Source organism: Anabrus simplex, chromosome 2, assembly GCF_040414725.1.
Source record: "Anabrus simplex isolate iqAnaSimp1 chromosome 2, ASM4041472v1, whole genome shotgun sequence".
Lineage (NCBI taxonomy): Eukaryota > Metazoa > Arthropoda > Insecta > Orthoptera > Tettigoniidae > Anabrus > Anabrus simplex.
Window position 1 is genome coordinate 859,358,758 of NC_090266.1, and position 18,918 is coordinate 859,377,675.

At 40.5% G+C, this 18,918-nt stretch overlaps 1 protein-coding gene across 3 annotated transcripts in view; it reads right to left on the reverse strand.

The window, feature by feature from the left end:
• The window catches only part of Dp1 (satellite-binding protein 1 Dp1), a 344,304-nt gene that overhangs the window by 242,120 nt on the left and 83,266 nt on the right, over positions 1–18,918 (reverse strand). For all 3 annotated transcript variants that reach the window (XM_068226305.1, XM_067141586.2, XM_068226304.1), the window contains exons 6-7: positions 11,438–11,653; positions 11,164–11,347 (exon numbers count right to left, since the gene is read on the reverse strand). In XM_068226305.1, the coding sequence (XP_068082406.1) occupies positions 11,164–11,347; positions 11,438–11,653 (400 nt within the window). The remainder of the gene's footprint in view (positions 1–11,163; positions 11,348–11,437; positions 11,654–18,918) is intronic.

Here is an 18,918-nt window from a genome sequence, read left to right on the forward strand (position 1 = left end):
AAATGGGAAAAGCTGCAGGAATAGAAGTAGCCATAGAAATAATCAACGCTGCAGGACCAGCGGGACTCCAATGAACTGATAGAACACTCAAGCGTGTATGGACAGATAAAAAAAGGGGCAGAGGATTGGGAAAAGGGGGGGGGTATAATACTGATATTCAAGAAAGGATTTAAGAAGACGTGCAGTAACTACCGAGAAATCACCATCATCTCCCATGTTGTCAAGATAATGGAAAGGATATTGGAAAGAAGAATTACAGAAAAAGTGGGAAGTCAATTACAAAGAAGAAGAATTTGGATTCAGAAGTGGAAAGATGGCAGTGGAACACATTTTCATTCAGACACTGATCACGGAAAATAGCTTTTTTTTTTTTTTAAGTTCGCTTTACGTCGCACCGACAGAGATAGGTCTTATGGCGACGATGGAATAGGAACGGCCTAGGAGTGGAAAGGATGCGGCCTTGGCCTTAATAAAGGTACAGCTCCAGCATTTGCCTCGTGTAAAAATGGGAAACCACAGAAAATCATCTTCAGGGCTGCCGACAGTGGGGTTCAAACCCACTATCTCCCACATGCAAGCTCACAGCTGTGCATCCCTAACCGCACGGCCAACTCACCCGGTCAAAAATAGCTGGGAATATGGAAAGGATACAGTAATCACGGAACCCGTGCCCAGGGTTACAGATGAAGACCTCAACAGCAGCTAAGGCGGAGATGATTCGGTGCGGCATAGCTGGCAGAAGGGGCAACCCATTCTCTGGGGTAGTATAGAGGGAACCCACTACCTTGTGGGATGAGGAGAGATCCTCAAAGGCTAAGGAAGTAAACCCCGAAAGAAAATCAGTCCTTATGTTAGGCCCAGTGAGCCAGTAAGGAAGTAATTGTTTGATTGCTTTCAATGTACAGACAAGCCTCGCATCGAACATACAAGATAAAAACTACACTTCTGGCACTTCAGGAACTAATGATGACCTTAGGAACGCTGATGCTTATTCTGGAAATGCAAGAAGATATACTGCTAGAAGACATAACAGGAATATACCTTACCAAGAAACCAAACAGAGTAGGAACACTGAATATCATTACACTGACCAACAAGTGTGAAGAGATAGTTGACCTGATGGGAAGGAGGAAGATACATATATTAGGAATGAGTGAGACAAAAACCGGGGGAGTTGGCCATGTAGTCAGGGGCACGCGCCTGTGAGCTTGCGTCAGGGAGATGTGGGTTCGAATCCCACTGTCTGCAGCCCTGAAGATTTTTTTTCCGTGGTTTCCCATTTTCACACCAGGCAAATGCTGGGGCTGTACCATAATTAAGGCCAAGGACACTTCCTTCCAACTCCTAGGCCTTTCCTATCCCACTGTCGCCATAAGACCTATCTGTGACGGTGCGACGTAAAGCAACCAGCAAAAAAAAAAAAAAAAAAAAAAAGTGAGACAAAATGGAAGGGGATGAAACAAAGAAACTGAGGGAAGACTACAAGGTATACAGGCATGGTTACATGAAGGAAACAAAGAACGGAGTTGGATTTGTGCTACATAAAGTTATTGACGCCATAAGAGATATCACATATATAAATGAAAGAATGATCAAAGCCAGAGTAAAATTTGGCAGTAACAGTCTCACAATAATCCAAGTACAGTAAAACCTCGTTAATTCGAAGTTGTTGGGACTCAAAAATCGGACTTCGACTTACGTGATTTCGAATTAACCGCCAATTCGCAATTCAGAAGTACCAACCCTTGCCGCGTTACAAAATATTCTAAGGCCCGTTACTGCATGCAGTTAACCTTGATTCACAGTTTATACCTTTCAAATGCCATGAAAAAAGAACTATTTCTAAAATGTATCCAAGAAGGTGCATTTACAGTATTCAAATAATGCACTTGGATATCACACTGGCAAAAATAACCTCACGCAACGAAAGAAAAAAAAAAAAGGCATGATTCAAAGACGAGGAGAAATCTATGCTGGCTCCCATGTCCAAGTGCTTTATTCATTGGATTACTATACCGTATGCATTTTAGATGCCTTGTATTTACGCAGAAAGTACTCGATGCCCTTAACATCAAACTTTCGTATGACTTTATCTTTGTACGATTTCCCGCCATGGCCATGGAACTTCTCTCGTACTTCAGAAATGTAAACACTTGCCGCGTCACAAAGTATTCTAAAACCCATTAATACATGTAGACACCTCAATTCACAGTTTAAATCTTTCAAATGCCAGGGAAAAAGCTATTTCCGAAATGTATCCAATAAGGTGCATTTACAATGTTCAATTAATACACTTGGATAAATCACTGACAAGCATAACCTTATGCAACGAAAGAAAAAAAATTACACAATTCAAAGATGAGGATAAATTATGCTGGCTCCCCTGTGCAAATGCATTATTTTGTGGATTTCTGTACTGCTTGCATTTTTAGATGCTTTGTACTGGCATGGAAATTGCCCGACGCCCTTAAAACATTGTGGCTTATCGAACTTTCCTATGACGAGGGGATCAAATTTCTCGCTTTCCTGTGCATTGTAACACACTACAATGACTCCCATCCCCCACCTGTGTACGATTCCCCGGCTGGCATTTTCTCCTTTAAAACCATAAGACCGTTTGGGCTCTCATTAAAATAAAGTAATGCAGTTTCATCGGCAATGACAAAATTGTTCGGTGCCTACCAATTTATCACATGAGCCATGTTTTTTCGTCAACTGTCGGCATCGCCAGTGTTCGCAGTTCTGTTTTACCGCACACTGCCTGTTGCGTGATATTAAGGCGTTGCTTAAAAAGTTGAATACAAAAGAATTCCAATTTCATTCAACTAAGCAATCATGAAGCGCACTGTAGACCCACCGAAGTGAGTGTAAGTGTGGAAAGCTACCCTTCCACGTTCCGGAACACACGTTCTATTATCACGCAGATAAATTTAGAGTTGAAATTACTCTGAAACATACTATTGTTTTAAAATGTAAAGGCAGTTTTGAATTAGAAGTCTAAATTTCGGTAATGGGGACGACATTGTACTTCGAATTACATAATTATCTGTATTTCGAATTAAACAATTTAAATAACATGCAAAACTGTATTTCATGTTTCCGGGAAAGAGAGCTTCTTCGAATTATGCGGTATTTTGAATTAACCGATTTCGAATTATCGAGGTTCTACTATATATGCCCCACAGGCAGGAAGTAATAACGAAAAGCAAGAGTTCCTTGAAAATTTGGAAGACCCTGTACAAGAGGAAAATATTATGATAATAGGGGATCTAAATGCCCAAGTTGGAGTAGATAGAACAGGCTATGAAGAGGTAATGGGGCCTTTTGGATATGGGGAAGGAATGCTGAAGGCGAGAATGTCCTAGATTTCTATGCCAGAAATAACATGATAATAAAAAACACCTTCAAGAAACAAGACGTAAAATAACCAGATACAGCTGGGATGGAAGAACTAAAAGAGTCATTGATTATGTAATAACAGATAGGGAAAGTGGAGAAGGCGTGAGAGATGTAAAAGTTATTCCCCGTAAATGTTTAGACAGTGATCACAGGCTACTAATAGCTGACGAACTATAAGGTTGTACGAGCACCAAGTACACAGAAAATACCAAGAATAAAAGATTGGAAATTGAAAGATGACGCAAATAAAAAAGCCTTTCAAGAGCTAGTTATGAAAAAGGTACCGAAGAATGAAACACAAAGTGCACAGGAGGAATGGAACCCGATCAAAACAACACTAGTGAGTTGTGCAGCAGAAGTATGTGGCAAAACAAGAGGAAGAAAGAAGAGAGCAGTTGATGGAGTGAAAATGTAAGAGAAGCTATTAAAAGACCGAAATATGGCAAAGAAACATAAAGATGTTGCCATTAATGCTTTCACGGCCCGTACTTATAAATATGATATTGTATAGGCTTTTGGACTTGTGGCGTGTCAAGAAAATAAGGTGAAATTCTTAACGTTTTGCAGAAAACTGTGCTCTGCGTCCTCAGAAGAATTCTCGACTGTCCACGAGAAAGGCTTCTTAAACAATGACACTTTCGAATATGGAACGTTATAATAGAAGTAGAAATGGAAATGGTACGTTCATTCACCACCAGATGACCCCCACGACGTGGCACAACGCTAGCATTCGAAGCGGAAGCTGACCGAACTATCACAATCAGACTAAGTGGTTCACATAACGTGTTTGCGTAACATATGACAGGTGTAAGACATAGACATAAGCCTGGAATGAAACATCTGGCGACGAGGAAGGTACGAATTTGGAAAGGAAAAAAAACACCCGAGACGAAATAACAATAGTGAAGGGGCAGGGAAGGGAACTGCCTACGCGAATTCTTAATGGCTGGCAACCAGGTATTACTTAATTGATAGCCGGTGTCCCTGTTGAAATTGTTAGGATTTCTACGTATTTCCACAGCTTCCCATATAATCCTGGACCTGTAGTGTTTAGTGTGGGTAAGAGCTCGAGCATCTTGGAACATGACATCATGACCCGACGATAGAACGTGCTCAGCTATTGCCGATTTGTCAGTTTGGTTGAGACGAATATTACATTCATGTTCTTTGATACAGGTACCAATGGACCGGCACGTTTGGCCGATGTATACTTTGCCGCACGTACAGGTAATTTCGTATACCACAGGATGTAAAAGTGGGGACAATTTGTCCTTTGTTTTACTCAGACTGTGAGCAATTTTAGTGGCAGTGCCAAGCATGGTTTTTATATTGTGTTTGCGGAGGACCTTGGCAATTCGATCTGTGGTGTGAATGTAAGGCAAGTAGGCACTTAGTTCCCTTCACTTCTTCCTTCTGTGACTTTTGCTTGGTCGTTTCTCTGGGATGCAGGGCTCCATGAATTAGCAAATCGCTGTAACCATTACCCTTAAACGCGACTTTGAACGTGTCCATCTCCATCTGGATACGTGATGGCTCACAAATTCGTCTCGCCCTCTTGGCAAGTGTCATGAGGATGTTTTGGTTTTTTTTTTTTGCTAATTGCTTTACATCGCACTGACACAGATAGGTCTTATGGCGGCGACGGGACAGGGAAGGAAGCAGCCGTGGCCTTAATTAAGGTACAGCCCCAGCATTTGCCTGGTGTGAAAATGGAAAACTTCGGAAAACCATTTTCAGGGCTGCCGACAGTGGGGTTCAAACCTCCTATCTCCCGAATACTGGCCGCACTTAAGCGACTGCAGCTATCGAGCTCGGTGATGCCTTGTTTTTGTGCTGGATGGTGGTGAGAATCTGCATGAAGATAGCGATTTGTGTGGATAGGCTTATGATAGACGGTATGTTTTAAGGAGCTGTCCAGTTTCTTTCTTACTAGAACATCCAAGAAAGGAAGGCATCCGTCCGACTCCATCTCCATAGTGAATTTTATTGACGGATGTTGCTGATTTAGGTGGTCTAGAAATAGATGAAGTTTCTCAGGACCTTCTGTCCAGATCACAAATACATCATCAACATACCTCCACCATATCATAGGCTTGACGAGCGCCGAAGCAATAGCCTCCTCCTCAAAATGCTCCACAAAGAAATTAGCCACTACGGGCAAAAGTGGACTTCCCATAGCCACTCCGTCCGTCTGTTCGTAAAAATTCCCACCCCACAAGAAATAGCTGTACGTCATGCAGTGGTGAAATAGCTTAGTAATGTCCTCAGGGAACAGGTGTTCAATGGGAGACATGACCGAGTCAATCGGCACTTTAGTGAACAAGGACTCAACATCGAAACTCACCAAAAGTGCATTAGGTTGAAGGGTTATCGTTGACAGCTTGCTGACGAAATACCGAGAGTCCCTGACGTACGATTCAGCATGTCCTACATGTGGCTGAAGCAATTTGCTTAGGTATTTAGCCAGAGCATACGTAGGAGAACCTATCGCACTAACAATAGGTCTTAGGGGAACATCTTTCTTTTGGATCTTAGGCAGTCCATATAATCTAGGTGGCACTGCATCCCCCGAGGGCAGATGTTTAGCCTCCTCTTTCAGAATTGATGATTGCCTTAAGAGCTTCGCGGTGGCGTTGGACACACGAGTGGTGGGGTCACGTGAGCTCAGTCTGTAGACAGGCTCTGACAATATAGCCGATATCTTATTCTTATACTCGTCAGTGTTCATAACCACTGTCACATTACCCTTATCAGCTGAGAGAACGGTCAGTTCAGAATCGTCTCTAAGTTCCTTCAGAGCTCTCCTTTCGCCTCTTGTTAAATTGGGCGCGGGTACAACAGCGGACCTTATGAGTCTCACACATTTTTGTCTTAACTCCTCAGCCTCATCCGTAGGTAGTTTGTGGATGGCTGCCTCAACGGAAGTAATTAACTCCTCAGTTGGAATTTTAGAGGGAGCGACAGCGAAATTAAGACCCCTTGCTAGAACTGCCGTTTGGTTCTCGTCCAAGGATTTCTTGGAAAGATTGACGACAGTTTTACTAGCATCCGGGTTCATGCGAGAGGCCGCCTGTTTCTGAGCTGAACTTTGATTTCTGTCTGAATGACACCTGGTTGCATTTTCGTTCAGCCTGTATAGCAGTAATGCGAACGAAAGTCAACCACAATTCCCGTAAGAGAGTGCTGCTTAACAGCAGGTGTAAACAAAACAACTCTCGGGAGACTGAATCCAGTTCCCTACGAGTGTTATGCACTCTCGATCCCAAGAACCTTGCTAGCGCGCTGATATATTCTCCTGGCTTTCGGTGTATTTAACATGTGCTTCAGCTTCACACAGTTGGGAATGATCGGCAATAGCTGAGCACGTTCTATCGTTGAGTCATAATGTCATGTTCCAAGATGCTCGAGCTCTTACCCACACTAAACACTACAGGTCCAGGATTATACGGGAAGCTGTGGAAATACGTAGAAATCCTAACAATTACAACAGGGACACCGGCTATCAATTAAGTAATACCTGGTTGCCAGCCATTAAGAATTTACGTAGGTAGTTCCCTTCCCTGCACCTTCACTATTGTTATTTCGTCTCTGTGGTTTTTTTTCTTCCAAATTCGTACGTTCCTCGTTGCCAGATGTTTCATTCCAGGCTTATGTCTATGTCTTACACCTGTCATATGTTACGCAAACACGTTATGTGAACCGCTTAGTCTGATTGTGATAGTTCGGTCAGCTTCCGCTTCGAACGCTAGCGTTGTGCCACGTCCTGGGGGTCATCTGGTGGTGAATAAACATACAAATTCCATTTCTACTTCTATTATAACGTTCCAAATTCACAAGTGCCATTGTTTAAGAAGCCTTTCTCGTGGACAGTCGAGAATTCTTCTGAGGACGCAGAGCACAGTTTTCTGCGAAACGTTAAGAATTTCACCTTATTTTCTTGACACGGCACAAGCCCAAAAGCCTATACAATATCATGTCTATAAACAAGGATGTTGAGAAGCAAAATCAAATACAAGGTGCCTTACCACAAGATAACCAAAAAATAGCCGACCTTGAACAAATATACAAAGATAAGAAATGATTAGTGAAGAGAATTGTGAAGGAAGAGAAGGATAAGAGTTGGGAGATGTTTACACAAAAACTAGAGGAGGACTCAAAAGATGTTGCATGGAATATTGAAGAGTGGGAGATCGAAGAAAGAGGATATTAAAGCAATCGAAACATATAGAAAACATCAGAGAAGAAATGGGAAACTATTCCGTCAAGTTGTTAAATGGCAATGAAGAAGAGGAGCATGAAAACAATGAACCTATCAGACATGGAGAAGAAGAAAGACCAATTACATGGTCAGAAACAGAAAATGCCCTGAAGCTTATGAATGGAGGAAAATCACCAGGAGTAGATGGATTATCTGCAGATATAATCAAAGCGGCAGGCGTACAAGGTTTTCAGTGGCTACATCGAACACTAGGAGTAATCTGGAGAGAAAATAAGATACCAGATGAATGGAAAAAAAAGACTGATCATACCAGTATTCAAGAAAGGAAGCAGAAGAAAGTGTACAAACTACAGAGAAATTACCCTGCTACCACACTGCCTCAAGATATTAGAAAAGGTCATAGCGAAGAGATTAAGAACAAGGATAGGACTTCAGTTTGAAGAAGAACAACACTGCTTCAGAGGCACAGACGAACAACAGACCTAATTTTTGCCGTTATACAACTAATGGGAAAGTACTGGAAAAAAGGGAAAGATCTGGTAGTAGTGTTCCTAGATATAGAAAAAGCCTATGACAGTGTTCCAAGGAGCAAAATATGGCATTGTCTGCATAAACTAGGGGCTCTAAAGTTCTCTAATTCATAAGATTCAATTGCTATATGAAGAAAATGGTGAAAGTAGTGTACAAATAGGGAATGGTAGATCTGAATGGTTCCAAACAAAGAGAGGTGTACAACAAGGCAGTGCACTATCTCCACTACTTTTCCTTGCACTCAGGGATATAATCATTAAGGAAATTAAAGCTGCAGAACCTGGAGATTTGAATGCATTAGTGTTTGCAGATGATGTTCCCATTTAGAGAGAAACGGAGCAAGAAGTCCAAATGAAATTAGATTTCCGAGTCAACACATTAAAAGAATATAAGTTAACTGTGAGTAAGAAGAAAACAGTAGCAATATAATTGAGTAGAACACCCAGCGAATGTGGCCTCAAACTTCATCAAGAGAGAATTGAATATGTAGAAAGCTTCAGTTATCTTGGAAGTAATGTATCGAACCAGGGGAGTGCTAAATTGGAAATCCAGAAAAGAGAAGGTTCCGCGTTCTTCTACCAGGTACGAAATCTAGTGTGGGACAAAGCAGTTCCCGTAAAAGCCAAACAAACAATGTTCAAATCTTACCTCCTGCCAATCATGACATACGGGTTGAAGACCTGTGTGTCATTGAAAAGAGACATCAGCAAACTGCAAGCATGTGAAATTAAATTTTTTACGATCTGCTATGCAAAATACAAGAAGAGACAAAATTAAAAATGAGTGCATCAGAAATAACATGCAAGTGTTCTGTACAATGGAAGAAAGACAACGCATTGCACGGTTGAAATGGTTTGGGCATGTGCAAAGGATGGAAGAGACTACAACCACCAGACAATATTTGGAAATGCCAGTACCTGGAAGGAGACCTGTTGGACGTCCCAGAAGAAGGTGGCTGGACCAAATAAATGCAGACGTTATCGAGAAAGGAACAACACTGCAGGATGTGAAAGGAGAGGAAGGCATATTGTCCACAAAAGTCCTACTAGGACCCGCTGAAAGGATACCCAGATGATGATGATGATGACAGTAATCAATTTTATAGCCATAGAAAAGGCATACGACAGTATCCTCTAAACAAACGGTTTTTTACAATTTGCTTTACGCTGTACCGACACAGGTTTTATGGCGACGATGGGATAGGCAATGGCTAGGAGTGGAAAGGAAGCGGCCGTGCCCTGAATTAAGGTACCACCTCAGCATTTGTCTGGTGTGAAAATGGGAAAACACGGAAAACCATCTTCAGGGTTGCTGACAGTGGGATTCGAACCCACTATCTGCTAGATGCAAGCTCACAGCTGCACGCCCCTAACCGCATGGCCAACTTGCCCGGTGAACAAAAGTTTGGTAAAGCCTGACACACAGGGTGAATAGCAAGGAACTAATAACAGTGATTAAAGCAATATACCTCGTATGATAACTATCACAGCTGTATAGAGACAACAGTGGGTAGAACAGAATGGTTTGAAAGTGACAATGGGCTCAAACAAGGGAGTGTGCTGTCACCTTTACTGTTCATAATGGTGATGGATGACATTGTGAAGGCAGCAAGGGAGGATTACAGAGTGAAAAGAATTAATGTAATGATGTTAGCGAATCATGATGTGATCTGGAGAGAAGATAAGGAGGTGGTACAACAACAGCTGAATGTACTGAATAGAAGGATTAAGGATCAATATGGAGAAGAAAAAGACAATAATGATGAGTAGAGAAGTAAAAAAGAAAGAGGAAATATCAAAATTGGAAACAAGGAACAGGAAATAGTAAAACATTTCAAATACTTGGGAAGTGAAGTGACATAAAACGGAAGACAGGATATGGAAGGATACAATTGGGGAGTAGGTTTTATCACCAGGTACATAGATTAATATGGAATAATGATACACCAATGACGGCTAGAAATGTAATGTACAAGGGATATTATTTACCACTAATGACATATACAGCAGAAACCTGGACAATGACTCAGACAGATGAGAGTACAGTACAGGGAGCTGAAATGGAATTCCTGAGGAGTACGTTACAGAAGACAAGGAGGGATAGATTGGGAAATTAAGACATACTGAAGAGAGCTAAATGTGCAAAAAACTAAATGAAAAACTGGAACAGAACAGACTGAGGTGGTCTGGACATGTCAAGCAGATTAAAGAAGAAAGACTGCCTACACAAGCACTGGAATGACAGATGACGGTGTAGAGAGGATGAGGAAGACCAAAATTAAGATGGATGGACTCTGAAGAACAGCACAGGACAACAGAACCTGGTCTGGAACAGTGTTGGATGAAGAATGGTGGAGAGACAGGACAGAGTGGAGAGGAACCATATTTGCCCCCACCTGGTGTCAGCTGGAAAAGGGGAAATGATTAAGAGAAAAATTAGCAGCAGCAGCAGCAGCAAATTCTGGGGGGGGGGGGGGGATCCGATACATTTACATGATAGGCTGAATTGTTACACGCAGATCAGCAGCAGATCATTTCTAGGAGGAATGGAGCTGAGAACGCTGATCAACATTGCAGAACAAGAAGCCAGCACTCATTCACGTGTCTCGTTGGTAAGACTGACCTCTATTTGGTACTCAAAGCTTTGAATATTCAGTTGTTCAGTTCATTTTCTACATTTTGATTATGGTTTGCGATGACAAGTTTGAAGGGTAGTAAAATGGAGTTTGGATGACTATGGGATGAGGTACACAGACAACTGTACAATAATTGATTACCCATGGACAGGAATATTTAAATATGTAAAACACAATAATAAATGATTGCATTATTTTTTATGAAATACATATTCAAGTTTGGTAAAATTGTGAGCTACGCCTACAACGATCACCATCTTTATATAATATTAATTAACAATGTAGCTCTGCGAGTACTGGAAAGTCATTTTTACAAATAACGAAAATCATAAACCTCAAGCTTGATAGTCTGGAAATCATAATGGTACAATTTACCTACCAAGCCCCAGTTTGTCATGTGGGCCACGTAATGTGATGGTTCCAGTACTTGAATCACTGGGAGGCATCTCCACACTGACATCCGTCATCTGAAGGATTTCTGCAATAGTGCTGCCTCGCGGTCCAATAACGTATTTATGCTGCTGCTTAGGAACCTCCACTGCTACAGATGTACACTTCTTCTCCTGTAAAATTATTAACAAGGGCCATAAGTAGCTAAAAGTGCTTTCAAGTGGCAGAAGGAAAAAAAGGGAAAGTTATAAATATATAATCACCATTTCCTTGTAAATTGCAAGAATTCGTTCCTTTGCAACCATCACTCCTTCTTTCTCTCCAGCAATTGTTATTTCATCCTTTTGAACAGACAAAGGTGGAATGTTGATGCGAACACCTGTTTCATTCATCAAGGCTGTTACTTTCTCATTGTGGGCACCACATACAAATGGATGATACATTTTGGGCACGCTGACAGTCTCGTAGGCTTGTTTTGACTGTGAAAGAAAGATTTTTTTAAACAAATGATACACATTCATTATCAAATTAATCAGAAAACAGAAAAGTGTTATTTGTTTGCTTTCCTTTTACAACTTACTTCACGTCACACTGCCACAAACAGGTCTTATGGGGTGGGAAAGGGCTAGGAGCAGGAAATGGCCACGGCCTTAATTAGGAACAGCCCCAACATTTGCCTGGTGTGAAAATAGGAAACCATGGAAAACCATCTTCAGGGCTACCGACAGTGAGGTTCGAATGTACTATCTCCCTAGTGCACAATGTTATTTAACATCCTTTCAGTTGCTATGGATTTTAAAAGACATTGGGCTGTTGGAATTTTTAAAGTTCATTAATGTAATGGAAATCAATGACACAAGAGTAGTTGTAATTTAACTCCCTCAAATGTTATCAACCTAAACCATGATCAAGCCTTGGGAACATAAGGACGAATAAATGAATGCACCAGTGAAGTTGACTAGAAAATAAAATACAACATTAATATGAAACTAGTGTCATAACCAACATGGAGTAAATAAAAAAATATTTCATGGAACAAACCATAATGATAAAAATATGAAATTTCATTGGTAAAACTCACAATAAAATTTTGAGTGTCAATTTCATTAAAATTACGTAGGCAAGTCAATAAGTATCTTAAATTTTGCTCTAATTTTCTTTAGGATGGCTCTATGACGGTGTGTGCTCGTCAGCCGCTAGATGGCTCCGTTGTCTACGTCTGTGGTAGGTTTCAAAGTTATCAGATCAGTACAGCTTGCGCTGTTGTGACGTAAACATGGCCGTGCCACACTCTACTTGCACCCAGGAAGAACAGCGCTCCGTAGTCCGTTTTTTGTGGTCTCCGAGTGTACCAGGAGTGGAAATTCAAAAAACACTTTCATCACGATATGGGGGCAATGTTTTACCACAGCAGAGTGTTTATCAGTGGATTGAACAGTTCAAAAGGAGTCGCACGAGCGTTAAGGATGAGGAAAGATCCGGGCATCCATCTGTAGCCGTAACTGTTGCCAATATTGAAAAAGTGAGTGATATGATCCTGAATAACAGATGAGTGACTTGACGACATGGCAAACCATATGCACATTAGCCATGGTTCTCCATATGAAATCATGTATAACAGGCTTAACATTCCCAAAGTCTGTTCGAGATGGGTGCCAAAACATCTGAATGAAGAGCAGAAGCACAATCATGATCATGGGAGGATCTGTCAGCACCTACTGGACCATCATGCTAACAAAGATGAAACTTTTCTGAAACGGATCATCACTGGAGACGAAACATGGATTCGCCACTTCGAACCAGAGAGCAAATGTCACAGCATGGAATGCAAGCACCCCGGATCCCCAGTCGAAAAGAAATTTTTTAAATTTTTTTTCTATTTGTTTGCTTTACGTCGCACCGACACAGATAGGTCTCATGGCGACGATGGGATAGGAAAGGCCTAGGAGTGGGAAGGAAGCGGCCGTGGCCTTAATTAAGGTACAGCCCCAGCATTTGCCTGGTGTGAAAATGGGAAACCACGGAAAACCATCTTCAGGGTTGCCGACAGTGGCGCTCGAACCCACTATCTCCCGGATGCAAGCTCACGGCTGCGCGACTAACAGCAAGGCCAACCCGCCCGGTTCCTGCAGGAAAAGTGATGCTCACAGTGTTTTGGAACTCTCAAGGGCCAATCCTGGAACTTTACCAGGAAAAGGGGTCAACAGGAATCAGTGAATGTTACAGTGATATTCTGGTAAACAAGCTGAAACCTGCAATTCGCAACAAATACAGAAGTCGATTGTTGGAAGGAGTTCTTTTGTTGCATGACAATGCGCGTCCACATACCACCACCCACAGAGCTCAAACTCTTCAGATGCTGCGTTTTGAGGTGTTGGAGCATCCTGCGTACAGTCCCAATCTCGCCCTGTCGGATTACCATCTGGTCCACTTAAACATGCTCTATGAGGCCGTTGATTCAGCTCCGATCAACAAGTGAAGGAAGCGGTGCATATGTGGCTTGCTGCGCAACCAAAAAAACCTTTTTTTGCAGAGGGTATCAGGAAGCTTGTGAAACTGTGGACCATGTGCATTGAAAAGCAGTGTGACTATGTTGAACGCCTCAAGGGCAGTGTCCTGGAGCATGAGACATTGGGTAGGGGATACAACTGGGGAGGATGACCAGTACCTCGCCCAGGCGGCCTCACCTGCTAAGGGGGATGGGAAGATTGGAAGGGATAGACAAGCAAGAGGGAGGGAAGTGGCCGTGGCCTTAAGTTAAGTACCATCCCAGCATCTGCCTGAAGGAGAAGTGGTGAAACCACGGAAAAACAGTTCTAGGATGGCTAAGGTGGGAATTGAACACACCTCTACTTAGCTGACCTCCCGAGGCTGAGTTGAGCCCCTTCCAGATCTCGTACCACTTTTCAAATTTCGTGGCAGAGCCGGGAATTGGAACCGGGCCTCTGGGGGTGGCAGCTAATCACACTAACCACTATACCACAGATGCAGACCTCTTTTTTAATAAATTATAAAAATTGATTGCAGACATTTATTGACTTGCCCTCGTATTTTCTAGCTCTGAAGCATTGTTCCACGAAAAATATTAATTTTGTGTACATCTGCCGTATGGTTTTTACTGTTTCTCCTTTCAGTTCTTGCGTAACTGTGGTATAGTCTAATTTAAAATACTGCTTTACGAGAAGTTTAGTTATGCTGATGTAATGGAATTCCACACTGAACTCGGTAGCAGTAAATAAATGATTGTTACTGCAAAACAACTGCCTGGCAACTGATGAGAGAACTTCAGTTTGTAACTTTACCATAAGTTTTAGTTACATCTTCACAACAGTGACTTTTTCCTATGAAAACTTTTTCAGACACGTGACAATTTCACATCATGAGCTGGATAGCGAGCTTATATTTTAGGCTACATCTTTACAGGCAAAAAGTTATCTTATCTTTGGAATGCTAAACAAATGGGGCGTCTAGTATCAAAACCAGCCAAGTCACTCAAGGCATATTTTTCAATATGGATGAAAAACCTGTAGAGACAAAGCAATGGTGGTCAGAAAAGATTTTTTTCACAGTTATATCCTTCATGGTTTAAAATTTAAGTTCCGCTTTTTTGAGAAATCTAACTCATAATTAACCCATCATTTTTGTTAATTTAAATTTTGACTTGGCCATTTTTGTTGCAATTTTGTACAATTTCAGTCTGTTTTTGTAAAACTGTATTCTTTTTAAATTCCAAACGCTTGTGAAAAAAGGTAATTAAATGAAAATAAATTGACATTTTAAATACCTTTCTTTCTTGCAATTAAAAAAAGCATTTCAGCATAAATGAGATAATAATAAACGAAGAACATCATAAAGCTGAGGAGAATACAAAATAGGATTTCTCTCACTAAAAGTTTATAGTTTACTTAGATCTTGAACACAGTAAAATGAAATGATCGTCAATAATAGTCACTTATGTTAATAGAATCATTATTAAGATAGGTACTGTTCAAACATACTAAGTAATATTGTTGTTGAAAGTCTTCAATTTGCTCTCATTTATAATACAATATCAGTCACTTCTCATGGACTATTGATGCAGACTTCAGAGACGGTGTTGGAACTCTCATGACCAACGAAAGCTGTTTCACTTGCTAATATTACAGTTTTATACAACTGCAGTGCTGAAAGATTTCTGACGCTATCTTATTATTATTATTATTATTATTATTGCTATGGTTTTTAATGTGAGTTAGAACACACACTCTCACAAACATGCATAGTTAGATCATCTTCTTTTCTTCTCAAATGTGCTCATCTGAATTATTTTTTAATCTCGAAAAATGAAACATAGAAACCCATATTTTAGGTTTAACAGTTCTGCGAGGCTAATTTCTGAAAAGACATCAACCTAAAATCAACCTAACTGCTTCAAGAATCGAACGAGAAACTTTGATAATCTGTAGTAAAATAAAATGAAATATTATTCTTTCCGCTCTCGTTTTCGTTGTTGTGATTTCCACTGTGACGTATTTGTTCTCTTTCTGGGGGTTTCATTTATTGATGTTTCCATTATGTGGCACAAGGTATGAAAGTAAACTTTTCAGTTCACCACTCGGAACAATATCCACGTTAATGACAGTAATGACAAAATACGAGCAGACCGGAAATAGGATTGCTTTGGCACCAATGACGGTAAGAAGCCCGCGAATACGTAAATCAGTGTTGCAAACGAACAAAAGACAAAATATTATGACGTCAAAGAATATACATTACAAGGAACGATTTTGCCTACTGATATTATCACATTGTTGCTTAATGTAACAACACAAGGTTCCAGACAATAATACTGCATCATAAAGATTGTCGCTCGTTCCTTGACTTGGCCGGTTTTGAATTCACTGGGTGCATGACTTGGCCGATTCTGTTGCACGACCGACAATTCAGTGCTCTATAACATGAAGACATGGACGATTTTAAAGCATATTCTTGTTTCACCTGATAGTGCTATACTTCTACTTCAAATTGATAACCTTAACTCATTTTCGTAAATTTTGTGACTTGGCCGGTTTTGATACCAGACACCTCAAATATAACCTTCAGAGAGTCTTATTTTTCTTTCCCACCTCACAGATGACATTTCCTCCTATGTACTCAACAATACTTTCAGAGTACTTGGTGAATGACTCATAACTTGTAGCACAGTGATAATGATCAGTAGAGGTGCTGTCTTCATAAGGAACCAGAGTATATAAAGTATTACTCCACTCTGACACTTCATGAGGGACCTAAAGACTATTGGTGTAAATGGAAGGAAAGTGTAAATCATGGGAAGCAACATATGTAAAAATACCCTGGAAAAGGAAGGAAATGCTGCGTAAATGCAAATTATTAATTTATGGAGTACTTCACCCTTAATCCTATTACATACCTCAAAGTTTGAATGTAAATTAACTGTTGTGACCATCTACCTTTGTAATTCTGCTCACCCACTGACCAGGAGAAGGGTACCAGTATGTGGTTGAAATATTGTGTGATATATTCTTTTAATATGGTTATCATTCTTAGAATAGCTATAGAATTACCTGAAATGCAATACATTTTCTTTCTCTGGGTGGAACATTTTAATTATTGCTATTGTGCCTATTTACAACATTAACAAATATTTATTCCAGATGATGGTGCATGGTGTGGGTTACTGTAGTCACGTCCTAGTTTGTGAACCATGGGCAACGGCTGAGTGGCCTAGTAAGTGGTCCTGAGAGTCAGGATACCAGTTGCTATGGAATGGGAGTGGGCATCTCAGACATATTCTGAGTCATGGCCCTCCTTGTGCTCATGCGGCTAGGACTATACAATTCACCGGTGGTCCATAACCCATTCAAGGAGAGATCCTCACTTGGACTATGTGCAAGTAGGGTAGCATCCTGCTTCATGAATTTACCAAGCTCAGAACATTTTAAGGAAGCCTTGGACCTATGGGAGTATGTATACAACGAATAATATGAAAATGAAGCAATTCAACAGATCATAAATGTATTAAACAGTAAACTCGTGGCCTCATCCTGAGGTGGTGCAGCTCTTTTCAGGCACACCCCCCGTTGGAGGTGAGCTGCATGTACCATTTTAACCACATACCAGCCCTCCTGCCATTCTTAAATTCCTGGCAGTACCGGGAATCGAACCCGGGCCCCCGAGGACGGCAGCTAATAACACTAACCGTTACGCTATGGAGGCGGACATAAATGTATTGACATTATATTTTAATTATTAGAATACGGTTTTATAGGTTGAAACTTAATTATATTCAATAAGACGGCGTAATATACAAATGTTTTAATATTTAAGACGTTTTTCAAAGCTTATAATGGATAAGTTTGTCAATGGCAAACCATAAGTGTAAGGTCTAAAACAATGTTATCATTTAACCTTGTAAGAATATTTATAGCTGAAGATGTTCAAAATATGTATGAAACATGTCCTATGTTTTAATATTGAAGCGATAAAATAAGGATGAGATCCTAATTTTATAATTGCTTTTTATGTATTGAATAGGTGGATACAAAAGTTTTATAGTTTCTTTTTTAATCAAGAACTTTTTCATCAAGTGTGGTTTTGGTTCGTTAAATGAAGTAGATGAAGTAGGAATGGGAGGAGATATGGCAGAAGTCCAATGTCTGTATAACTTTCTCCAAATACATCGACATAGACCATGCAGAGACTACTTCAGAAGAGCGGGATCCTGCCATGACGATCAGCTGTGATCGCTTGACGCCAGAGGGAGATGCAGCTACAGCTGATGTTGAACATTACGAAGATACGGCCACTGTTCCGTCAAAAATTTATATACTTGCCGCTCTAGCCGTGTTGGATTCTGTGATAAGTGCAAGTGATGCTGACAACACTACAAGTAAGGCTATGGCCCATATGGACCAGTTCGCAGCTAGTGTTTAAAAAAAAGGATGAAGCAACCTCTCAAACATTCTTTCTTTAAAGGCAATAAGCCTAATATATGGCAAAAAAAAAAAACCTACAGGACCATTAAACATCTGCAAACTTTTCAGGTACTGTACAATGTTATTTATTATTCTTGATATTTGTGTTAAATATATGTCTGGGTTTTTAAAGTTTGTTTTGTTGGTGTCATGTGTTTCCAATTTGGCCAGTCTTGTAGGCTCCCCTGTATAAGTGTTTTATACTGTACTTAAATAAAATAGGTTATTATTTGCTTAAATTGCATCATGCGTATCAGTAGATTGCTCTTTGTCTTTGAATTGTGTTTTATTCTTCCCGGGTGTGAGGTAACGTGTGACAGTGTATGGCGTTATTCAAGAGCATTATTTCAATAACTGTACCTTGTTAGATTCATTTCGTAATTTTCTTTCCACGGCATTTGAAAGGTTTAACTGTGAATCAAGGTGACCGCATGCATTAATGGATCTTAGAATATTTTGTGATGCAGCAAGGGTTGGCATTTCAGAATTTTGAGTTAGCGGTGGTTAATTTGAAATCACGTAATTAAAAATCCGATTTTAGCGTCCAACAACTTCGAATTAACAAGGTTTTACTGTATCATTCTGCAAACCGGTTAGTTTCTGTTATGAGAAAGGACTAAAATATTGGCATGAAAAACAACATGAAGTATGCCATGCAAGATTCATCACTAGATAATTTACTCATACCTGCGTTCTTTGAATAATTGGGCAAGTGTCCAGGTCGATAGGTGTCTGACCAGTCATTTGAATCAACACCAGATTTATCTTCC